General features: G+C 34.1%; 1 protein-coding gene across 2 annotated transcripts; it reads right to left on the reverse strand.

Annotated features, from left to right (window-relative positions):
- Positions 1–693: 693 nt before the first annotated feature.
- LOC149071212 (uroporphyrinogen-III synthase-like) lies at positions 694–20079 on the reverse strand. Of its 2 annotated transcripts, XM_089248110.1 has the most exons (9): positions 19798–20079; positions 17218–17318; positions 10759–10933; positions 8458–8526; positions 6304–6378; positions 5701–5784; positions 4611–4699; positions 3972–4067; positions 694–1337 (listed from the first exon to the last, which is right to left on the reverse strand). In XM_089248110.1, the coding sequence occupies exons 2-9, from the start codon at positions 17293–17295 to the stop codon at positions 1215–1217; spliced, it is 789 nt and encodes a 262-aa protein (XP_089104236.1). In that variant the 5' UTR covers positions 17296–17318; positions 19798–20079; the 3' UTR covers positions 694–1214. The 2 variants fall into 2 exon arrangements, with proteins under 2 accessions (XP_089104236.1, XP_089104237.1); XM_089248111.1 differs by lacking the exon at positions 6304–6378 and having other exon boundaries at positions 1089–1337; positions 19798–19921.
- Positions 20080–20154: the final 75 nt, after the last annotated feature.

A 20154-nucleotide genomic window follows, 5' to 3' on the forward strand; every position in this document is an offset into this window, starting at 1 on the left:
TTTCACTTTTTTTTCTTCTCGTCACATGGAGTTAATCCAATACAGCTGCTTTATTGTATATCTGCTGCTATATTGATATGTATCACACATTGACTCCCACCGTCTTACAATTCGCACATCGAGCTTTGGCCAGGCATCTCCAATCACTTCGCGAAATGGCCGACCAAAGTCCGAATAATTTTAACAATTCGGACTTTGGCCAATTCGCAAGAGGGCCAGATACTTTGTGAATTGATCGCACATCAGGCTTTGGAACAGTAAGATATCCATTAATTATGGGGGTGGGGCTCAGCCCCCCCTCACAAAATTTATTGGGAGAGAGGGATCAAACGGCCTCAGCCCCTAAGTTCCGGTGCCTATGAAAATAGATGCTCAGCACCAGCTATAACATGAAACAAGCACAACTCTGACAGCATTGGGGCACACATGCACTCAGAACACAAATTCTGACATGAACCGAGCTGGAAATTCTGCAATGGGCTATGGGGATATCTACACTTAAACAGTAGTGTTATATGTACAAATAAATGGAAAAACTTGTGTATATTTTACTTTTTATTATTACCAGAACATATGTACACATGCATCCTGAATAGAGTGACTATATTTTAAAAAATGATACAATTTATAGATTTTATGTTAAAGTAACAAATTCACAATTAGATACAACTTTTCAACCAGCTTTTTGAAGAAAAAAAGATTACCTGTACAAAAACAAGCCTTTTTACTAAGACAATATGACTGCTACTACTAAACCATACATGCACCTTGTCCACATTCCTCTGCGGAACTTCTAACGTACTGATTGGTACATGTTGGAATGTGTGTGCTGTGCACCTGATGTGAAGTTTTTTTGTGTGTAATGATTGTTATATGTAGTACTGCCATCTACCATCAATTTTTCTACCTATGAGTGAAGTGTAATGATTGGCTAATTGTATCATTGTAGGCCTGTTGCTCTATGTGGCAAGAGTCTTTAACAGGCAGATTGGCCTTCATTTGTGTCTAAAAGTTGGGAACCACAGAAAATCAACCAACTTCAGCCGACAACCACTGGCGATGGTAGGGTTCGAACCTGGGTCACGAACCGAGCCCGTCACGATGACCACTAGATCACCACAGCGCCTACTAAGGCAAGACTGCTGAATATTTATCCCATAAAATATGAGTCATATAAATGAGTCACTCATTCTATTCATAAACTGTTCAGCAAATTATTGTAATTTATTTGAAATAGCCAGACACAAATCTTTTGGAGTAGGTTTTGCTGCAACAGCAAATGGTTCAATTCCTATTTTGTACAGCTCTTCACTTGTAACTGGTCCAATTGCTGAAATCTGCAACGATGAGTAAAAATGATTTTAATTAACATACAGTTGAGCTTTGATTGAAAACACACATTATTTCACTTTTTTCTTGGTATATTTGTCAATCATAAAAGATGTTTACATTAAAGCTCATAAAAAATAACATAAAAGAAAGTGAGTGTATGCCTAGCTAATAAGCCTAGCTAAAATCATCTAAAAAATCACCAAGGCTGTAGAGAGACGGGGGACTTGGAGGTCTACCTCCCCCCCTCCCCCCACCCAAAATGAGAGAAAATGACTGGGAAAAGATGACCAAATCTGTTGTTCGACCACACCAAAATTTCTGGCTACGGGCCTGCTTGCAACACGACGGATGTATTGAACTATATAAAATTATAATGGTTTTATTATTATTTATTATCAAATAAAAATATGAATAAATGATTTCATATTGAAATTTATACTAGAAATACATCATAAGTAAAAATTAAATTTTCGTTAACACCCAAGCAGGCCTCCTTGGATGAGAGGTGAATGCCTACTTAAACAGATAAATTTGATAAGCGTGTTGGCTGCATTCAAGCCAATGTAACAAAATAGTCTTATTGGTTGAATTTTTCAAGTTTTATCAAAATATTTTACTAACCTTTCATAGTGTAATTCCCAGCCTATGGCATATTCCGGTTACCCAATGAATGTCATTGTCATAAGCCAGAATCACACTATAAAATTTTGTAAAAGCTTTTGATAAAACTTGAAAAATTCAACCAATAAGCATATTGGTTACATTCGAGCGAATATGATCACTAGACTTATTGATGTTTTCTTTTTTCCAAGTTTTGTAAAAGATCTTTCATCAAACTTTTATAGGTTAATCCCGGCCATAAGTAAACTGGTACAGTCCAGAGCTGAGATCTGAATGAAGCGACAAGTGTTTTCGGTGGGCATGGACACATCGCCTCATTTGGTCCTGAAAATTTAAACCAAACTTCCTGTTTACGTTAAACGACAACAGCCAAGAGAAATGCTTTATGAAGTTGCAATTTTTTGTTGATATATATATATACATAATTTTCTGTAACCATCATTCAATAATGGCTTCAAAAAGATAGAGTTATTCTACCAAAATATAAGCTTTCCTGTGATTTTTCAGGATGCTCCTAATATAAGCTCTATCTCAACAATAAACCCTAACGCATTTTTAGAAGCGAACATTAATAGAAGACCAGGTCTTATTTTTGGGGAAAAACACAATATATCCAAGTATTCCAACACCATCTGTGACACTGTGTGTTATGTATTGAAGAACCATCTTCAGAAAGTTTGAAAAGACTCATCCAGCTAATAGTAAAATCATACTCAGCCCCTCAACCAATAATGTTCCAATAACAGCAAATCAGAAAATGATATAGATGATCACAAGCAGGTGCTCATTGTTTTAGCATCTTACTTTAGCATCGTACCAGCTTCTTATCTAGCTACTGCTCTCTTCCCTGTCCCAGCTTTCACCATCACATTATGAATTAACTGATCTACCATGTCAATTCAAATACAATTTTTTCTTTCTCTCTTTATATTTTATAGCAAATATTGTAAAATATGTAATTTAATTGTAAACTCTATTTTGTATAGTTTTATCGTAATAGATTGGGGACAAATAAATTATGTCATGATGTTATGTTATGAACAGATGTGCTATCATTGAGTTTCATGAGCAATCTGTGGAGAAGACTAGTACTGATGGGGAATCCTATGTCAGTAAGATTATGATTATTATTTTTTTAATTAAATGGTTCTTCTTTTGAAAACAACTTTGATTGCATGTCAAAACCTTTAATACATCACCATTTTTAACATTCATTTTGTCTTGCTGTTGGATTCATTTTTACATTCACTGTTTAACCACTTAGTCAAGAAAAAGTGTGGCATAATATCTTGTAGGAATGTTCTGAGTTTTAAAGAAGCGCATGACTTAGATTTCCACAACTGTCCACCACAAATTGTGGTGTTGCTAATTTTCTATTATCTTCAACTTTGGTGTTTTCCTCTCAGATTCAGAAACTATGTTTTCAAATCCATTTATAAATTTTATACATTTCTCAACAGTTTGGGGGACACACAGTTCTCAGTTCAAACATCATAACAATGGCATCATCTGAACATTTTATTGCACAAACTATACTCGATTACCAAGGAAACTCTTAAGTTTGTGATGAAATCCAGATTAGCTATAAATTGGAAATGACCAGTCACATGATTTACCATCTATAATGCTCTTTGAAAAATATTACTGAATCCATAAGGTTTTAATTTTGAAAGGATATTCTTGGAAATTGTAGGAATTTGTAAAATCTATCAGTTCCTGGTAATCCAGATATTAAGTATATTTATTTTTCACCTTAACACAGGTGAAAAACAAGGGTAATACAAACTGTGGTTATGTTAAAGAAACATAATTTTAATAGTGATATAGAAAATGCATATACACCAACATTTCTTGTAATGGTATTTTACCACAAACCTGAGGCATCAAAAATAGACCCACAACTCTGGACTTGATGTAAAACAGTTTTACAAAGAAAATTTGTTACTATGACAACTTAGCGCTCAAGATTTGTCAAGACCAGAGAGTTAAGGAGTAAAAAAAGTTAAAAGAAAACTTGCCTTGAATTTTGATATATCACAGCTAATCTCATGAAACATTGAGTGTACAAATTGGACACCAGATGGGCTGAAGAATACAAGAATTTCGGGCATTTTCTAAAACATAACAGAAAACATTCAAACTAAGTGAAGTGCTTTAGAAGTATATCAAATATTTTACTCACATTTGAGCTAAGAACTAAGTTATACTTGATACAAAAAACATTTTTTTTCTTTCGTGTAAGCAATGTTCGTATAAAAGGAATCATATGAAAAGATCTGGAATAAAAAAATTTTCAATATTTGCTTTTCTAGTCAAGAAGTAAAATAATAGAGATTTAAAAATTTTAAAGAATTAGTTTTTTAAAGTTAGGTTCCATGACTCTACAGTTTAATTTCTGAAACATTAAAATATTCAAATATATGCTGAAGTTCTTTTAAAAAATTAAGAATTTTGTGGAGCAAAAACAAACAAAAAAAAAAACGGAATCAAGCATACAAATTTATTAAGGAAAAGAAGAGAGAAATATTCTCACATACAGCAATCAGAAATTATGGATCATACCATGACACTGTAAATAAAATACTATGTAGATAACCACCTCTAGAAAACATTGTGTTAGTTTTATTTAGCCAAAAATTATTAATACTTATGATAACCTTCTTTGAAGCAACAACCATCTCCCAAACATCTTTTAAGTCTTTATTGACAATAGATTCATAGCAAACCAACTCATCGATTCCAATACCTGAAACATAAAAGATAACAGATCAGAAGTAATGAAATATTTTCAGAACATAAAAGTAAAAAAAATTAAAATTCAAGAATCAGGTATTATACAAAAGCCAGTCAACATTTGAAAATATCATAGAATGAACTAACACTCAATGTAAATAGCTCATTAGAATTTTACACCCATCTCATTCAATGAATAAGATTCTCTCTGGCTAAGGAGCTGCTATGCATTTCAGTATGACTATGGGTATTGGAGAAACTGGCCAATATCCACAATTGGTGCTGAAGAAATGTCAGAATAATAACCAAATTCACAACAGCTTTTGAGTCAAAATTAATTGTAATATCACTTAAATTTAAAAATAACATACTGTATTTACAAAGTAAACAAATTCCCATTTTCAAGCAAATTCCATAATTATAAGAATGACTTTTAAAAACTTTTTTTTTCACTTTGACACATTTACATTGAGCACAACTTTTTTAAATTTTGATGCTGATGTTGGGAATATGAATACCCAAGAGAATATTTTTCACTTTTTTCAGCTCAATGTGTAAATATGTAGCTTCATGTCCTTTAACAAACTTAAAGGTATTGAATTATGTAGCATATTAAAAAAAAAATTCATAAATTTCATCACATCATTGTTTCTATCTCTCGCTAAGTGGAAATTGAAACTGACAAAAGGATTTGAAGAATTTTTGGGATGAATTTCAAGTATCTTACCTTACCACGGTTCTGCCAAATAGTGTAGCATCGCTCATTTTTGAATAAATCTGAACAATTTGGTAAAGATATACAACTTCAAAAATCTGCTGCTTTTTGCAATTAAAAAAAAAAACCCTTTTATTGGTGGTTTTTTCCTTTCAATAAACAAACCTCCTTAAGCAGAAAAACCTTCCCCCCTTCTGATCATTTTCCTGGATGCAATTTTTCTTGCAAGCAACTAATTTAGCAGAAATTATGCTATTCTTATTTTATTATGAAAATACTTTGAAAAAATCAGTATTTACCATTTGTCTGAAGAGTTTGTAATATGGCATCTTTCCTATTTTTGGCACAAGGAAATAGAAATTTCTTTTTTAATTCTGAACAACCTATATGTAAAGGCATATACATATGAGTTACAATCCAAAAATATTTTTCCAATCAATGCATAACACTAGTAAAAATGTACATTCAAGCAATGGTGAGTGCACAAATTTATACATTACTTTATTATATCAAATCGCACTCCAGTTCATACTGTACCCATAGTTTTATTCAAGATCTTCACATTACTATTCCTATTCATAGTTTTTTCTCATTTTAACAGCTCTCTTTAATTTTGGTTGAATCTCAGATTTTAAAGAAAAAAAACATTTACATGCCGATAATAATTAAAATGTTTTTATCCAAAAAGCACATTTCCATTTTATTTTTTGTGGCGAAATATCTAGTGCACCCTGATAAGTGTTTGAAATTTAAGTGATATCTTAACATTATTTATGCAATATTTCTCTTACTAACTTTGATTGGGAATTATGCATAATAACCTGTAAAAGTGATAAATGTAGGAAAATTGATCAAACTTGAATAAAAATGCCCATCTTCAAAAATATTTTCATACAGCTTACCCATAGAAATAAATTCTCCAAGATCTTTACTATTTCCAGAAAATTCACCAGATGTTGGGAGATTAAGCCTCAGTTCTGATGAGAAAATCAAAAAATGTATTTCATGTATATTTATGCTTCAATTTCAGTTCATGTGCCTTAAAAATACAGTTTTATGTACTTTAACCCTATAAGTGGCACAGCAGAAATCACTAAGCTCCTCCCCCCTCAAAATACTATATCTTTGCAAATTGAATAGACTTTCTTCCAATTTTCAGCAGGTGCAAAGTAAAGGGTATAGGGAAAAGTGATCCATTGAAAACTCAACTTCACAAAATATTAGGGTTGTCAATGTTAAAATAAGAGGCCTTGAAAGAAGTTAGATATCTAATCAATGCCGCTTATAGGTTTAATACAAAGTGTTCCTGGGACCAGAACTTTTTAAGTTGATTATGAGCAGTTGAAAAAATACATTTTGAATCCATTTGTAACAAATATGAAAAGTTGTAACAACTTCTGACAAACACAAAATTGAAATTATAATTAAAAGAAATGTTGAAAACTTTTAAAAAAATTTTAAACACACAGAATGCTGCCAAGTAGTGATAGATACTTGGTTTTCTTTACCTTTTTTACAACAATACATGATAGGCATCTTTAGAGCATCAAATGAAAAGTAATGCCTAGTAGCAAGTTTTTTAGATTTTTCTTTTTGCTAAAACCCGTCAAGTGAGACAGAGATAGAACAATCTTATAGACATTCTGAGAGTGTTTATCATAAATTTCTCAATGATGTAGATCTGTTTTGGTAAAAAAGAAATATTCTGCCTTGCTTAAGTACCAAGATAGCCAAACTCTCTTTCAAGTTGGCAGATATGCTGCTATAAGTTCCAAACATTTTGTGCTGCTCTCAGCCTGCAATTTTGTAACCACACTAAAAAAATTTCAGACGCCAATACCTATTTTTTAGTTGCCACCTGGCACCTGGGATTTCTCCAGCCCTGCTTTATGATACTTTTTAAAAATGTGTGTGTGGGTCCTGTCCAACTGTACTTTCATGCACACAAAACCAAATTTGAATTCCAACTCAAAAAAGTACAGAGGTTGGTAAGCTAATCAATTTGCTGGCAGACAACTTATACATAAAGAACATACAGTTTATGCAGAAGTAATCTGAATGTGATCATATTATGAATTCAAAACTTGGCATTCAAGCAAACAAATATGAATTGCACTATCCAAAGAATTGTTGCTAATTGAAGTTTCAATATGTGCATTCTAAAATAAGTCAACCAGCAGATGATATTTTTTTTAAGTTAATTTACATTTGCTTTGAGATTTAAAAATTATTTTTTAAATACTCTAAAGCAGTGTTCTCGACCGAGAGCCCTTGGGGCTGCGCCACCACTCGATAAAATAATTAATAAATTAGTAAATTTCATTAAATTATTAAATAAATAAAAAAAGAGACCTACAGGGTTTCACCATAGAAATTATATACTAAAAGGGGGCTCAGTGAGTCAACGAAAGTTGAGAAGTGCATTCTAACAGTCAGGTAGTACTAGTCTAGGGGAAGCCCGGAAGATTCCTTGGTAATCTTATTTGAAAGTCTTGCCACAGATTAGAAATTGCTGATATGCTTTTTGTAAAGTGGTAAGCAACTATTTAATATACAGGGTGGCCATAAAATAACTTTTCTTGTTTAGAGGCATTTGCAGCTAAAACTAAGGAACGAAATGAATCCAAATTTCATACGCAGACTGTGGAGGGTATAAATAGGATGAATTCCACAAAAAAATTAGCACCAAAAGTTGCAGATAGGGGAAGATTTTGGTGTTGCTGTCATGTATGTGTATGAAATTTGGATTCATTTCGTTCATTAGTTTTAGCTGTATATGCCTTCAAACATGGAAAGTTATTTTATGACCACCCTGTAGGCTACATATTTTCATGTAAGATAATTTTCTTTTATTCTTGTTACATTTCATGATTGTTGACAAGACCTTTATTTTATTTTATTTTTATTTATTTATTTTTATTTTTTATTTTATTTATTTTTTTTATTTTTTTTTTTTTTTGGTTTTGGTATCTACATTTGTTTTAAGTGTAGGAATAAAAAATGACAATCCTAAAACTTTAATTTTAAAACTGTATTTAAAAATAAATATCACTTGCCTGCCATTTTCTTTGTAGCTTCACCGACTGCGAAATTCACCTTCTTTCTCCATGGAGCTAAAGCATCAACTGTGCATATTCAAAAAACATTATATGCAGACAAGAGATTTCATTCATTCTCAAATGATTATTCATGATTAGAAAATACATAACTATATATGTCAACCAAAAAATCTAAAAAAAATCTTAGGGCACTTCTTTACCTGCTAATAAATGAAATATAGTCAGCAATGAAGTTTGTAAAAAAATTCATGCTGAAAAAAATTAATTTAAATTTAACCATATTAAGAGAGAGGCATATCCGACAAGGCGTTTTGCCAATTTTAGCACTTCACTTGATATTTATGCTTGACAATCACAACATTTTCATCTATTTTGATAGGTCATTTTCAACTTGGACAAGCACTGAGACTCTGAATAATTTTTTTTTGTCAATTGCAATATTTTTTTTTTTCTTTACTTGTGTTTTTCCCTTTTTTCATCAAGCGCATGGAGGACAACAAATTTCTAATATGTCTCTGTTTTGCTAAAGCACAAGATGCACTATCCAAAGTCTTTAGATGAAACATTACTGCAGCTTGATGTTGAAACCAAAAAATATGATTCTCTTTTTCATTTCTATTCCCCCTAACTTATCATCAAACCTTCCTTCTGGTTACCTATGGCCAGGAGGAAAATATTTTTACATGTTTTGCAACACTTGCAAAAGCTAAACATGGTGAAAACATGTACTTTTCAAAAATAACAGATGTCTCTGAACTGAAACATGTGGTAAAGTGAAAATAATTTTCAATTATATATTTCTACAAAAAAAAGAAAAAAAAACCAGCAAAAAGGGCATTTAATAAAAATGCTTGCCTCTTTTTTTCCGAATTAACCTAATTTGTGAATTAATTTAGAATTCTAATTGATTTAAAAGGAGGTTCAAATGACGGCTACATTCTTCTCCACCTTCTATACACAAAATTTGATAGATGGCAACTGATGTTGTAGGCCTTGAACAAATGTTTCCCAAATGTCACGAATGAAGAAAAAAAGCTGGGAAAATTAAAATTTTTATTTGGCTGAATTATTGATAAAGAATATTTAAAGTCATAAAAAAGATGAAACATGAAGGTATACTGATCCTAAACATGTACATCATTGAAAAAAAACAAATATATTTTTGTTTTAAGATAGGTTATTTTAAAATTTAAAAATTAGGCTGGGGACAGCCAGGAAAAGGACATTTCGTTAACAAATGAAATTATGTTCAAGCAAATTTCAAAAATCTATTGATGAAAAAATTAAAAAAGATGGGTGACCTTTCAGAAACTGGAATACAAATAGAAAGTGGTGAAAAAAATAAGTTCTGTGTCAAATATATTTAATGTAAACTGCTAAAATACACAATTTAGGCTAATTTCGTGAGAGTTACCATAGATTGAATTGATGCAAAACTTATTTTATTAACACTTATTTTTCATGAGATCAACAATGTAAAGTAGTGGTGGCTAGACTTTACCTCATACAATCTAATCAATAGAAGCTTCTGCCCCCCCCCCCAATGCAGAATGTTCAGTTCTACAGTATTAGCATTTTCTGCATAGAAGAGTTATTTTGCCTCCTTTTTTATAATTCTTTAGTTTGTTCTGTGATGTATGGCACAATGTTTGGTATATTCTGCTTTGAGGCTTTTGCCTAGAATGATTTGCTCAAATGAGAAAATTGTTCACATTCTTTTCTTCTGCAATGTTATGTGAACAGTATAATTGACCCCAATAGGCCTATATTTGATAAAATAACTGCCGATTCCAACCATTCTCAAATTGACTATATAGTCATATTAAAAAAGAACACAGAGGGAGCTCAAAAACTAGTTTAGAAATTTGATTCAGACATTAGCAAGCATAGATGCATAATAATAATAATATGATCTTCATGCACTGCCAAAAGATCCATATGAACTATCCAAGGAATTTGATAGTGTTGGTAGACATCCATACTCAAACTAGGATTTGAACCCAGATCTGCACAGCAGAAGGCTCTTGCCAGGGAAAAAACAGAATCAATAATTTCAAGTCTAGCATTACTATGTATTGATGGGAGAAAAAAGAAACAAAAGTGTTCTTTTTCCTCTAGGAGGGGAAAAGATTTTGCCAAGCAGGTTTATATTGACTAAACCATCCCCTTTAAACCTCAATCTTGCACAGGGGCTTCAGCAAATGCATCTTCTAACTGGGGGAGAGTAAAACTAGTTCATGTTTTGTTGATGAGTACACAAATAAATATGCATAACAGGATTTTTTTTTAATTAATTACCCTCTTTCAGATCTTGACAAGCTTTCTCAATAGCTTTTACAGCTCTTGTGCTGGTGAAAATAAGTCCGTCGTAAGAATAATGTTCTTTCAAAGCTTCTTGCAGTTGCGGTAAATGACAATACTGAAATGTCATTACTGGAATAACAACTGCATGAATATTCAGCTTTTGCAATTCCTAGGTGAGAGATAAATGCATAACAAACTATACATCATAGCTTCAACCACAAGCAGAAATAGGAATGTCAGGTTACTATAGATATCACAAAAATGCTCTAAATCAGGACTTGAAAATTGGGGAGAAAAAATTTAACACTAGCAAATTCTTTCTTATCACAGCAGAGTCCAAGCTTTTTTATCCTGACAAAGTCAGTACATGAATGAATGAATGCCAGGGTCTCTGCCACCGGACTTATCCTGTTGCAGACATCTCTTCCAGCCCAGCTTCGTCGCAGAGTCTGGAACAAAGTGAGTGCACCTAACAGTCTGAGTGTGTAGCTAGTGTTGTGTCTGATATACCAGTGCTGCCGTCCATACTTCAAATTGTGAGTGAAGTGTAATGATTGAATATTTGTAATGTTGTAGGCCTGTTGCTCTCTGTGGCAAGACTTTTTAACGAAGAGATCGGCTCGCATTCGAGCCTTGAAGTTGGGAACCACAGAAGCCGACCACCACTGTGTCACCAGTGGGGTTCGAACTCGGATCCTCGCAATGTGAGTCCTTCACTATGACCACTGGACCACCACAGCGGCACAAAGTCAGTACAAAACAGTGTACTCTTTTACTACTTTACCACACACCAACTCTGGTCATATATTGCTATACTGTAATTTCTAACCAGTGGATGGGTGGGAAATGAAGGCACCATCTCTCTTCGCTGTACGCTAGTCAGCTAACGCTCATCTATCGGTGGCTGCCCAGATTCGATAGGTAAAGAACTGGTTTCTGATGTTCTTGCCCAGATTCAAATATACCCATCTTCTTGACGGGAAGAGAGACGGGGACAGATAATATTCTCTCAAAGGACTACTATTATAAATTACTAGAGAATATATTCTTATCAAAAATAATTATTATTCTCAAGTTATTTGTTATGTATCTGGCAACACCAGAAAATACAGTATTATGTTTTACGAAGGTGGCAACACTTGAAGGGAATGACAACATGGCGGGAACGAGATGTAAATATTGTTCCGTAATAAATTAGTTAAGAATTATCGTTCATCTCATGATTCACTACCGAAACGGCTCATAAAGTACAATAAAGTTGGCGACGAGTGAAAAAAAAAAGAATCGGAAATGGCAGACATCGACGATCTAGTAACCGTTTTAAATAATTTCGTCTCGAAACTAAACGAAACTCACCCAGCATCTTCAACCAGCGTCAATGTGAAAACGCTTCTCCAGTCACAATCGATCTCGTTTGAATGCTACGACGAAGCTAACGAAAGTTTCGGTGAATATGTACAAAGACTCGAAAACTACTTCCAGCTCAAAGGACTCACGGATTCAACAGCCGAAGCCAAGAAAATGGTGCTAATCAACTGTCTCGGATCCAAGTACTATCACCTGCTTTCCAGTCTAACTTCACCGGATCTCCCTTCATCGAAGACGTACGACGACCTGCTGAAAATCTTGAAAGATCATCTCTGCAAAAGGGTAAACATCCTGACGGAACAACACAAGTTTCTTTGCCGCACACAACGCCCAGGTGAGCCGATTTCGAATTATATCGCTACATTAAAAGAACTTTCGAAAACCGCCGAATTCAAATCTAGTTGTGAAAATGCTGAATGCTCAAAATCTGTCATCAACCTCATGCTACGTGCTCAATTTATACGAGGATTGCAAGATGCCGAAATCCGCGAAAGAATTCTACAACAAGCTGAACTGACATTCGACGAAACACTCGAAGTCGCATTAGCGATTGAAGCTTCGAAAATCGAAAATAAAGAACTCTACAAGAGTAATTACGGTTCCAGCGTGAATAAAATTGCGCAATGTAATAACAGCGGGAGTTCGCGACGGAAATCGACTCCGCATCGACGCGACAGATCGGCAAGTCGGAAGCGAAACCTCAATTTGAGAGACATCGGGTTAGAAAACGTGTGTCTCCATTGCGGAAAAAACAACCACCAGACTCAAAACTGTCGAGTGAAACACAAGCTCTCATGCCAGATTTGCTTCAAAAAAGGTCATATCAGTAGAGTATGTATTACAGAGCTTCTGAAACGGAAAAATAAAAGCGGATCTGAAGGAAATACTGTTCAATATGTGGAAAATCCAGATCACTTTCAAGTGAGCCAAATTGTTGATATATGCACTAACACTGCTGAAAAAGACGATAGAATATTTGCAGTCATTCAATTAAATGGGAAAAATTGTCGTTTCGAATGTGACTCTGGTAGTCGTGTGAGCATCATGAACATAAGTGGCTACAGGCGCTTAAACCTAAATCTTCCGATCCTGAAAACAAATATATTTTTCCGAAGTTATACAGGTGAAATTTTCAAACCTATCGGATACGTCAAAGTGACTGTATGCTACAATGCTAAATCCAGTGAAGAAGAATTATACCTTGTCAATTTGAAGAGAGAACCTATCCTTGGTCGAAATTGGATGCGTAAATTGGATATCAACATAAATGACATTCATGATTCCTCAAGTGTCAAGCATATACCTGTGTGTGCCGTAAAAAGATCTGTTCCTAGTATTGTCAATGAATACTCTGATGTTTTTGAACAAACAGTGGGCAAGATTCCAGATTATACATGCTCCCTGAAATTGCGAAAAGATGCCAAACCAGTGTTTGTTAAACCCCGTCCAGTACCATATGCTTTGCGTGAAAAAGTTGAAAAAGAACTGGATAACTTGTGTGATCAAGGGATCATAGAAAAAGTGGATCATTCAGAATGGGGAACTCCACTTGTCATCGTGCCAAAATCTGATGGTTCTGTAAGACTTTGTGCTGATTACAAGGTGACTGTAAACAATCAACTTCATGATGCCAGACACCCAATACCCAAGATTGAAGATATATTCAACAAGCTACGAGGTGGATCATATTTCTGCACCTTGGATATCCATAAAGCATATTTGCATTTAGCAGTCGATGAAGACAGTGCAAAAGTTCAAACGATCTCTACACATCGAGGTACCTATTTGGCAAAAAGATTGTTTTTTGGTATTAAAACTGCGCCGAACGAATTTCATTCTTTCATGGATCAGTTTGTTCAAGATTTAGATGGAGTAACTGCATATTTTGATGATTTAATTATACAAGGCAAGACTTATGAGGAATGCACAACACACTTGCTGAATGTTCTAAATAAATTACGAAAATATCATTTGCATGTAAATATCAAGAAATGTAAATTTTTTGAAAAAAGTGTAGAATACCTTGGACATGTTATAACTTCCAAAGGACTGAACAAATCTCCAGCTAAGATTCAAGCTATTCACGAAGCACCCAGACCAAAAAATGTTGACGAATTGAGACAATTTTTGGGCTTAGTTATGTATTACTCGAAATTCATCAAGAGTGCATCAAGGTTACTTCACCCACTAAATAATCTTCTCAAGAAAAGTATTCCGTTCAACTGGACAGCTGATTGTGAAGCAGCATGGATAAAAATCAAGTCTGAAATTGCTAGTGACCAAGTCCTCATACCATTTACTCCAGAACTTCCAGTGACTTTGGCTACTGATGCTAGTCCACATGGTCTATCCGGAATATTATCGCATATTATGCCTGATGGAAGTGAACGTCCTATTGCATTCGCTTCAAGATCACTAACAGCTGCTGAGAAAAATTACAGCCAGCTCGATCGAGAAGCTACAGCTGTATATTGGGCATGCAGAAAGTTCTATGATTACATCTTTGGTCGAAAATTCACATTGGTTGTGGACAATAAACCAATGATGACTCTCTTGCATCCAGAGAAAAAACTTCCAGCATTGTCAGCTACAAGAATGTTGCGGTATGCACATTTCCTTTCCAACTTCGACTATGAAATCAAACATCGAAAATCATCCGAACATGCAAATGTAGACTCTTTGTCGAGAAGTCCCTTACCACTGACAGATGTACAAGTCAATACTGTTGATGATGAATACATCCTGCAAGCATCAGTGATTAGACACATATCCACAGACACAATTACTTCTGAAGAAATCCGAAAAGAAACAGAATTGGATGATGATCTACGTGAACTAAAGAAAAATGTGATGGAAGGAACTTTATATGACCCAGAAATAACATTACAAGAAGGAATTCTACTTCGTGGACAGCGTGTAATAATACCTAAGACACTTCAACCAACCATCCTTCAAGAACTACACTCAACTCATTGTGGAATAGTGAAGATGAAAGCACTTGCTCGAAATTACTGCTATTGGAAGAATATTGACTCTGACATAGAAAGTCTAGTGAAAAGTTGCAAGAACTGTTGTGACGTCAAGAAAAACCCCCAGAAAGCTCCAGTGCACAATTGGGAAAGTCCAACAAGAAATTGGCAACGTGTTCACATGGACTATGCGGGACCTTTCATGGGACATTTTTTCTTACTTGTCATCGATGCGAAGTCTAAATGGCCAGAAATCTACTACATGAAGAAAGCTCCAGATTCTGCTATTACAATTCATTTCCTGCGAGAAATATTCAGTCGACATGGACTGCCAGAAATTCTCGTTAGTGATAATGCTTCAATTTTCAAATCACAAGAATTCATGGACTTCTGCAAACGAAATGGTATTCGACAACGAATGATAGCTCCTGGTCATCCCTCAACAAATGGACAAGCAGAACGTTATTGCCAAACCCTGAAGACAAAACTGAAATGCATGGAATTCGAACGAGGAACACTTCACGAAAAATTATGTAAACTATTGTTTCGGTACAGAGCTACGCCTCTTTCATGTGGAAAGACACCAGCAGAATTATTGTTGGGAGAGAATCTCAGAACAAAGCTAGATCTCCTCAAACCTACAACTCCTGAGTCATACAAGAACAATGCAACACAGCCAGTCTTTGACAAATTTTTCAAGGAAGGAGATAGAGTACAGTCAAGAAATTACACTCATTCAAGCCTATGGAAGTATGGAACTGTTGTTCAACGATTGGGTCGTGTTCATTACCTAGTTGAACTAGATGATGGATACATTATCAAGAGACATTTTGAACAGCTTCGACGGTGTGAAGTCAATCGACCGTCTTCTCCAACTCCTATTCGACTATCAGTTCCTATGAGACACTTCCCTCAAAAGAAATCTGTCACTTTTAGTGATCATGTATGTCAACGAGAGATTCCTGCAGTTTGCCAACACAAGACTTCATCTATGGTAGATGCTTCTACTGAAACAGAGCAAACTTCAAATGCAACTCCTCGATCAACAAGAACTATTTTTCCTCCAGCTCAGACTACTCAACTGAGACGCTCAACTCGCTCTAAAAAACCAGTTCAAAGATTGAACTTGTGACTGTTCAAATGTTGATTCTTGTGTATAACTTTTGATTGTATCATTAATCATCTCTTAATTTAGTGTGGGAGAATTGTTATGTATCTGGCAACACCAGAAAATACAGTATTATGTTTTACGAAGGTGGCAACACTTGAAGGGAATGACAACATGGCGGGAACGAGATGTAAATATTGTTCCGTAATAAATTAGTTAAGAATTATCGTTCATCTCATGATTCACTACCGAAACGGCTCATAAAGTACAATAAATTATTTATCGAGATTATCTATTATAATACATGTTATTACATATGTTCTTGATAATACTCTATGGAAAGATTTTGGTAACTGAAGAATATTCTCATCGAGGAGAATATTTCTCTGGAAGGACTATTAGTAATAACTTCAGAATAATTCTTATTATTTTCTATAAGAATATTCCCCAGTAATTAATGAAAGTAGTCCTTCCCGAGAATATTCTCAAGGATATTAAATGTAACTATATTATAAATAATCGGAGAATATTCTCATCAAGAACTTATAAGAATATTCTCAAGTTATTTATGATAGTAGTCCTATCAGAGAATATTCTCAAATATTCTTCTCAATGAGAATATATTTCAAGAATATTCTTGAGAGTATTCTCCGAAAGATTATTCTCGAGAATTTTACATCTCTATCTTTATCAGCAATTCTCAACCAGTGCTCCATGTACACTTCCCAGAGGCTCTGTGTCCACTCAAGGAAATAAGATCAGTAAATCTGATTAATAAAAAAATAAGGGCTCTGCCATAGAAATTATAATACTGACTGAAAGGACTCAGTGAGTCAAAAAAGGTTGAGAATTGCTGATCTTTGCACAAAATAATGTGCACATATGTGTTCCATGTAATTCACTTCACTTTTTCTAATAAACAATTTTTAGTAATCACATACACTCACACAAAAAGTGATTTTTAACATGTCATCATACTGCAAGATTAGATAAATGAATTAAACTTGCCTCCACATAAAGGTCAGGGTCATCAGAAATCTCAGCTCTGAATAAGACAGCCAAATTTTCATCAGAACACTGCAACATCTTGCAGTCTTTTATGAAGTGAACTATGAAAATAAAATATTGAACATATAAATGATAACATGTAATAGAATATCACTTGTTTCAATGTATTTACAGAACAAAATAAAATTATATTTATCACATTGTAAAATTTCCACCAAATTGGTGGCACCAATGATATTTCACATACAAGACAAAAACTGGGAACTATGAGGGTAACCCTTGGTAGTCAGTTTTCGTATTCACTGTCTTTTTTCCAGTTTTTCTGGAAAAAAAACCCTTTTAACAGTGCTTATTCTTGTAACAGAACAAAATATAAACTGCACATGTTAAACAACTTATAACCCCCTCTTAGATGTTTTTCTGGTGCTTCTAGAAATGTTTTTAAAAGACTTATTTAAATGAAAGCAAAAAACTTGAAATTGAAAACAAACTTAAAATTCAATCAGCCAATGCTGTAGCTACATCTGCTACTTAATAGCCTTGGAATCTACATATATCTCACATGAAAAGTGCTGTTTTAGTACGGGGGTGCTGTAAAAAAAATTATGCAATTTATATACTGCACAACTTACATACTACAGTATAACTGTCATTATTAAATCTACGGGCACTGAAGGGAAGGAACAGCTTTGGAATAATCCGTCACTTCCCTTGGCGACTTTTTTCCAAAAATAAGTCACCAATACCAACTTAATGGTGCTGGGTTGCTATATCTCTCACATTCTTCCTAAGCAGGTTGAAAAAAATCAACAAAATAGAACGGCTGTTTCAAATTTCAAGACACGGTCGAACATACAAAGTAGCAACCTGTTTGAAAACAAAGCGAAACTAGCGCCACCATTTTTTTCAACGTGTCATTTGCCGTGAATTATTTCCTTCTCCCATTGACAGGACAGGTTAAGTTGTATGGTTCAGTTATCTTTTGTTGTATATATGTAAATACAGTTGATGTAGGTTGTAATCGTGATTCCATTACAACGACTGATAGGAAAAGTCAAATATATACTCTATAACGACTATCTTTATGTTAATTTATATTGTTATATTTCTCATATTTTATCTAGAAAGTTATATTTTTATTATTTATTGTTATGCTTGTTGGTTTTCATTATTGTTATGTTTTCTATGCTGAGTTTTTTTTTTTTTTCAGTGTCCATAGCATCAGTAGATGACCTTGGCAACTTTCTGTCGAGCCGTCTGACATGTTTGGCTGCAAAACAAAGTCGCCATATGGCAGGTAAAACCAAAGCTGTTCTTTGGATTGGTTTAAATGCTGTTTCATTCCAGAAGTCAGAAGGCACCTTGAAAGTAAAGACATGCTATTTTCGAACTTTTTTGGATACTGGATAATGCTCCTGAACAGCATGGCATTGAAATCCTCTAAATGCTTCCTAAAGTTGATTTTTCCAGTATGATGTTAAAAACGTGCTCCTAGAGCAGATTTTTAATGCCACATTCAATGTGAATCACCCAGTACGACATAGCATCCATTCACCAATAAGAAAAGAAGTATGACTGCTTTCTTACAGAGCACAATTCGTTCAACAACAGCGCTTTAAGTTGGCTGTGATTGGCCGATTGTTTCTGGAACAGTCAAATGTGTCATGCAATGCACATTTCACTGATCTTCTCTTCATTTTTGTTGTGTTTTCTTTCTATTTTCTTCAAACCAGAGCATGCATACAACAAAATAGCTAGTGCCAGGGCAATATACTATATAGATCTGAGCTGATGTGTCTCCCTGAGAAAACACAAACGTGAACGTGTTTAAAAGCCTGTTTACATGCATTAAGTGATTCAGTATTTAACTAAATTTTAAGTACTTAAGTACTCAAAAAAAATTTTACAAATTTAAGTGATTTGGTATCGATGCTCATTGGATGATACAAGACCACACCCACTACAAGCTCATTCACATCGTCTACTTAATCAAAAAAATAGATCAGACTACTCTACTTAACAGTTATAAATTACTAAATCACGTACAAACTAAATGTGTGTAAACTGCCCTTATCATCTGCATACATTTTAACGTACTGCAACTTAAAATTTAATTAACAACTTAACGTTTGTAAATGGACCTTAATTTGCATGTTTCTGCCAATGCAAAATGGTCCTATTCAGTTCTCAGAGCAGGAAAACCTGGCTTTATTCAACATACAGCATTTAGCCGCTTGGTTGGGGGTTACACAAACATTTATGGCTCACTATGAACATCACTCAATAATGGTTGTGAAGGCAATCGAAGATGAAAATTGCAAGAAACGTCATGAACGAAGTTCATCGATATATGCCATTAATGCCATTGCTAGAGGGAGCTATAGCAGTCCTTTACATTGTTTACTACAATGTGTGCCCAAGGATACATTCATTTCTAGGAGGAAACCGAAGAGATGGAAGGTAATATGAATACTATTGAGAAAAAAAATTCTATAACCTAAGAATACAATGATCATGTGCATAAATTTTTACAATAGCATTTCCATTGAATATATATTACGATAAAACACTTGGTTTTACCGTTTTACTTGAATTCTTATACAATTCAACTCAAAAAGTGTGAAGGAGTTAACTTTAAAATATTTAATAAAGCTATCCGAAATTGTAGAAACAAATAGAATTTGGAAACATCGGAGTTTCCATTCATATCAGATATTATTTGGTGATTATAATGGGTCATAAAATTATGCGAAATCGCTTTATTAAAAATAGTTAACACCACGTTGATTTTATATTTGCACATTAAATTGTGTAAAAACATAAACATTATCTGCTTTTGTTGTCATATGACATCCCTTTATTATTGACTTGACTTGATTTGACTATGTTGAAATTTATGCAATCCTCCTATCAGGATCAAGTGACCAGATGAGATGT

The sequence above is a fragment of the Pholcus phalangioides genome, unplaced genomic scaffold, assembly GCF_987345545.1.
Source record: "Pholcus phalangioides strain wild (caught in Gottingen) unplaced genomic scaffold, Ppha-v1.0 ptg000019l_1, whole genome shotgun sequence".
NCBI lineage: Eukaryota > Metazoa > Arthropoda > Arachnida > Araneae > Pholcidae > Pholcus > Pholcus phalangioides.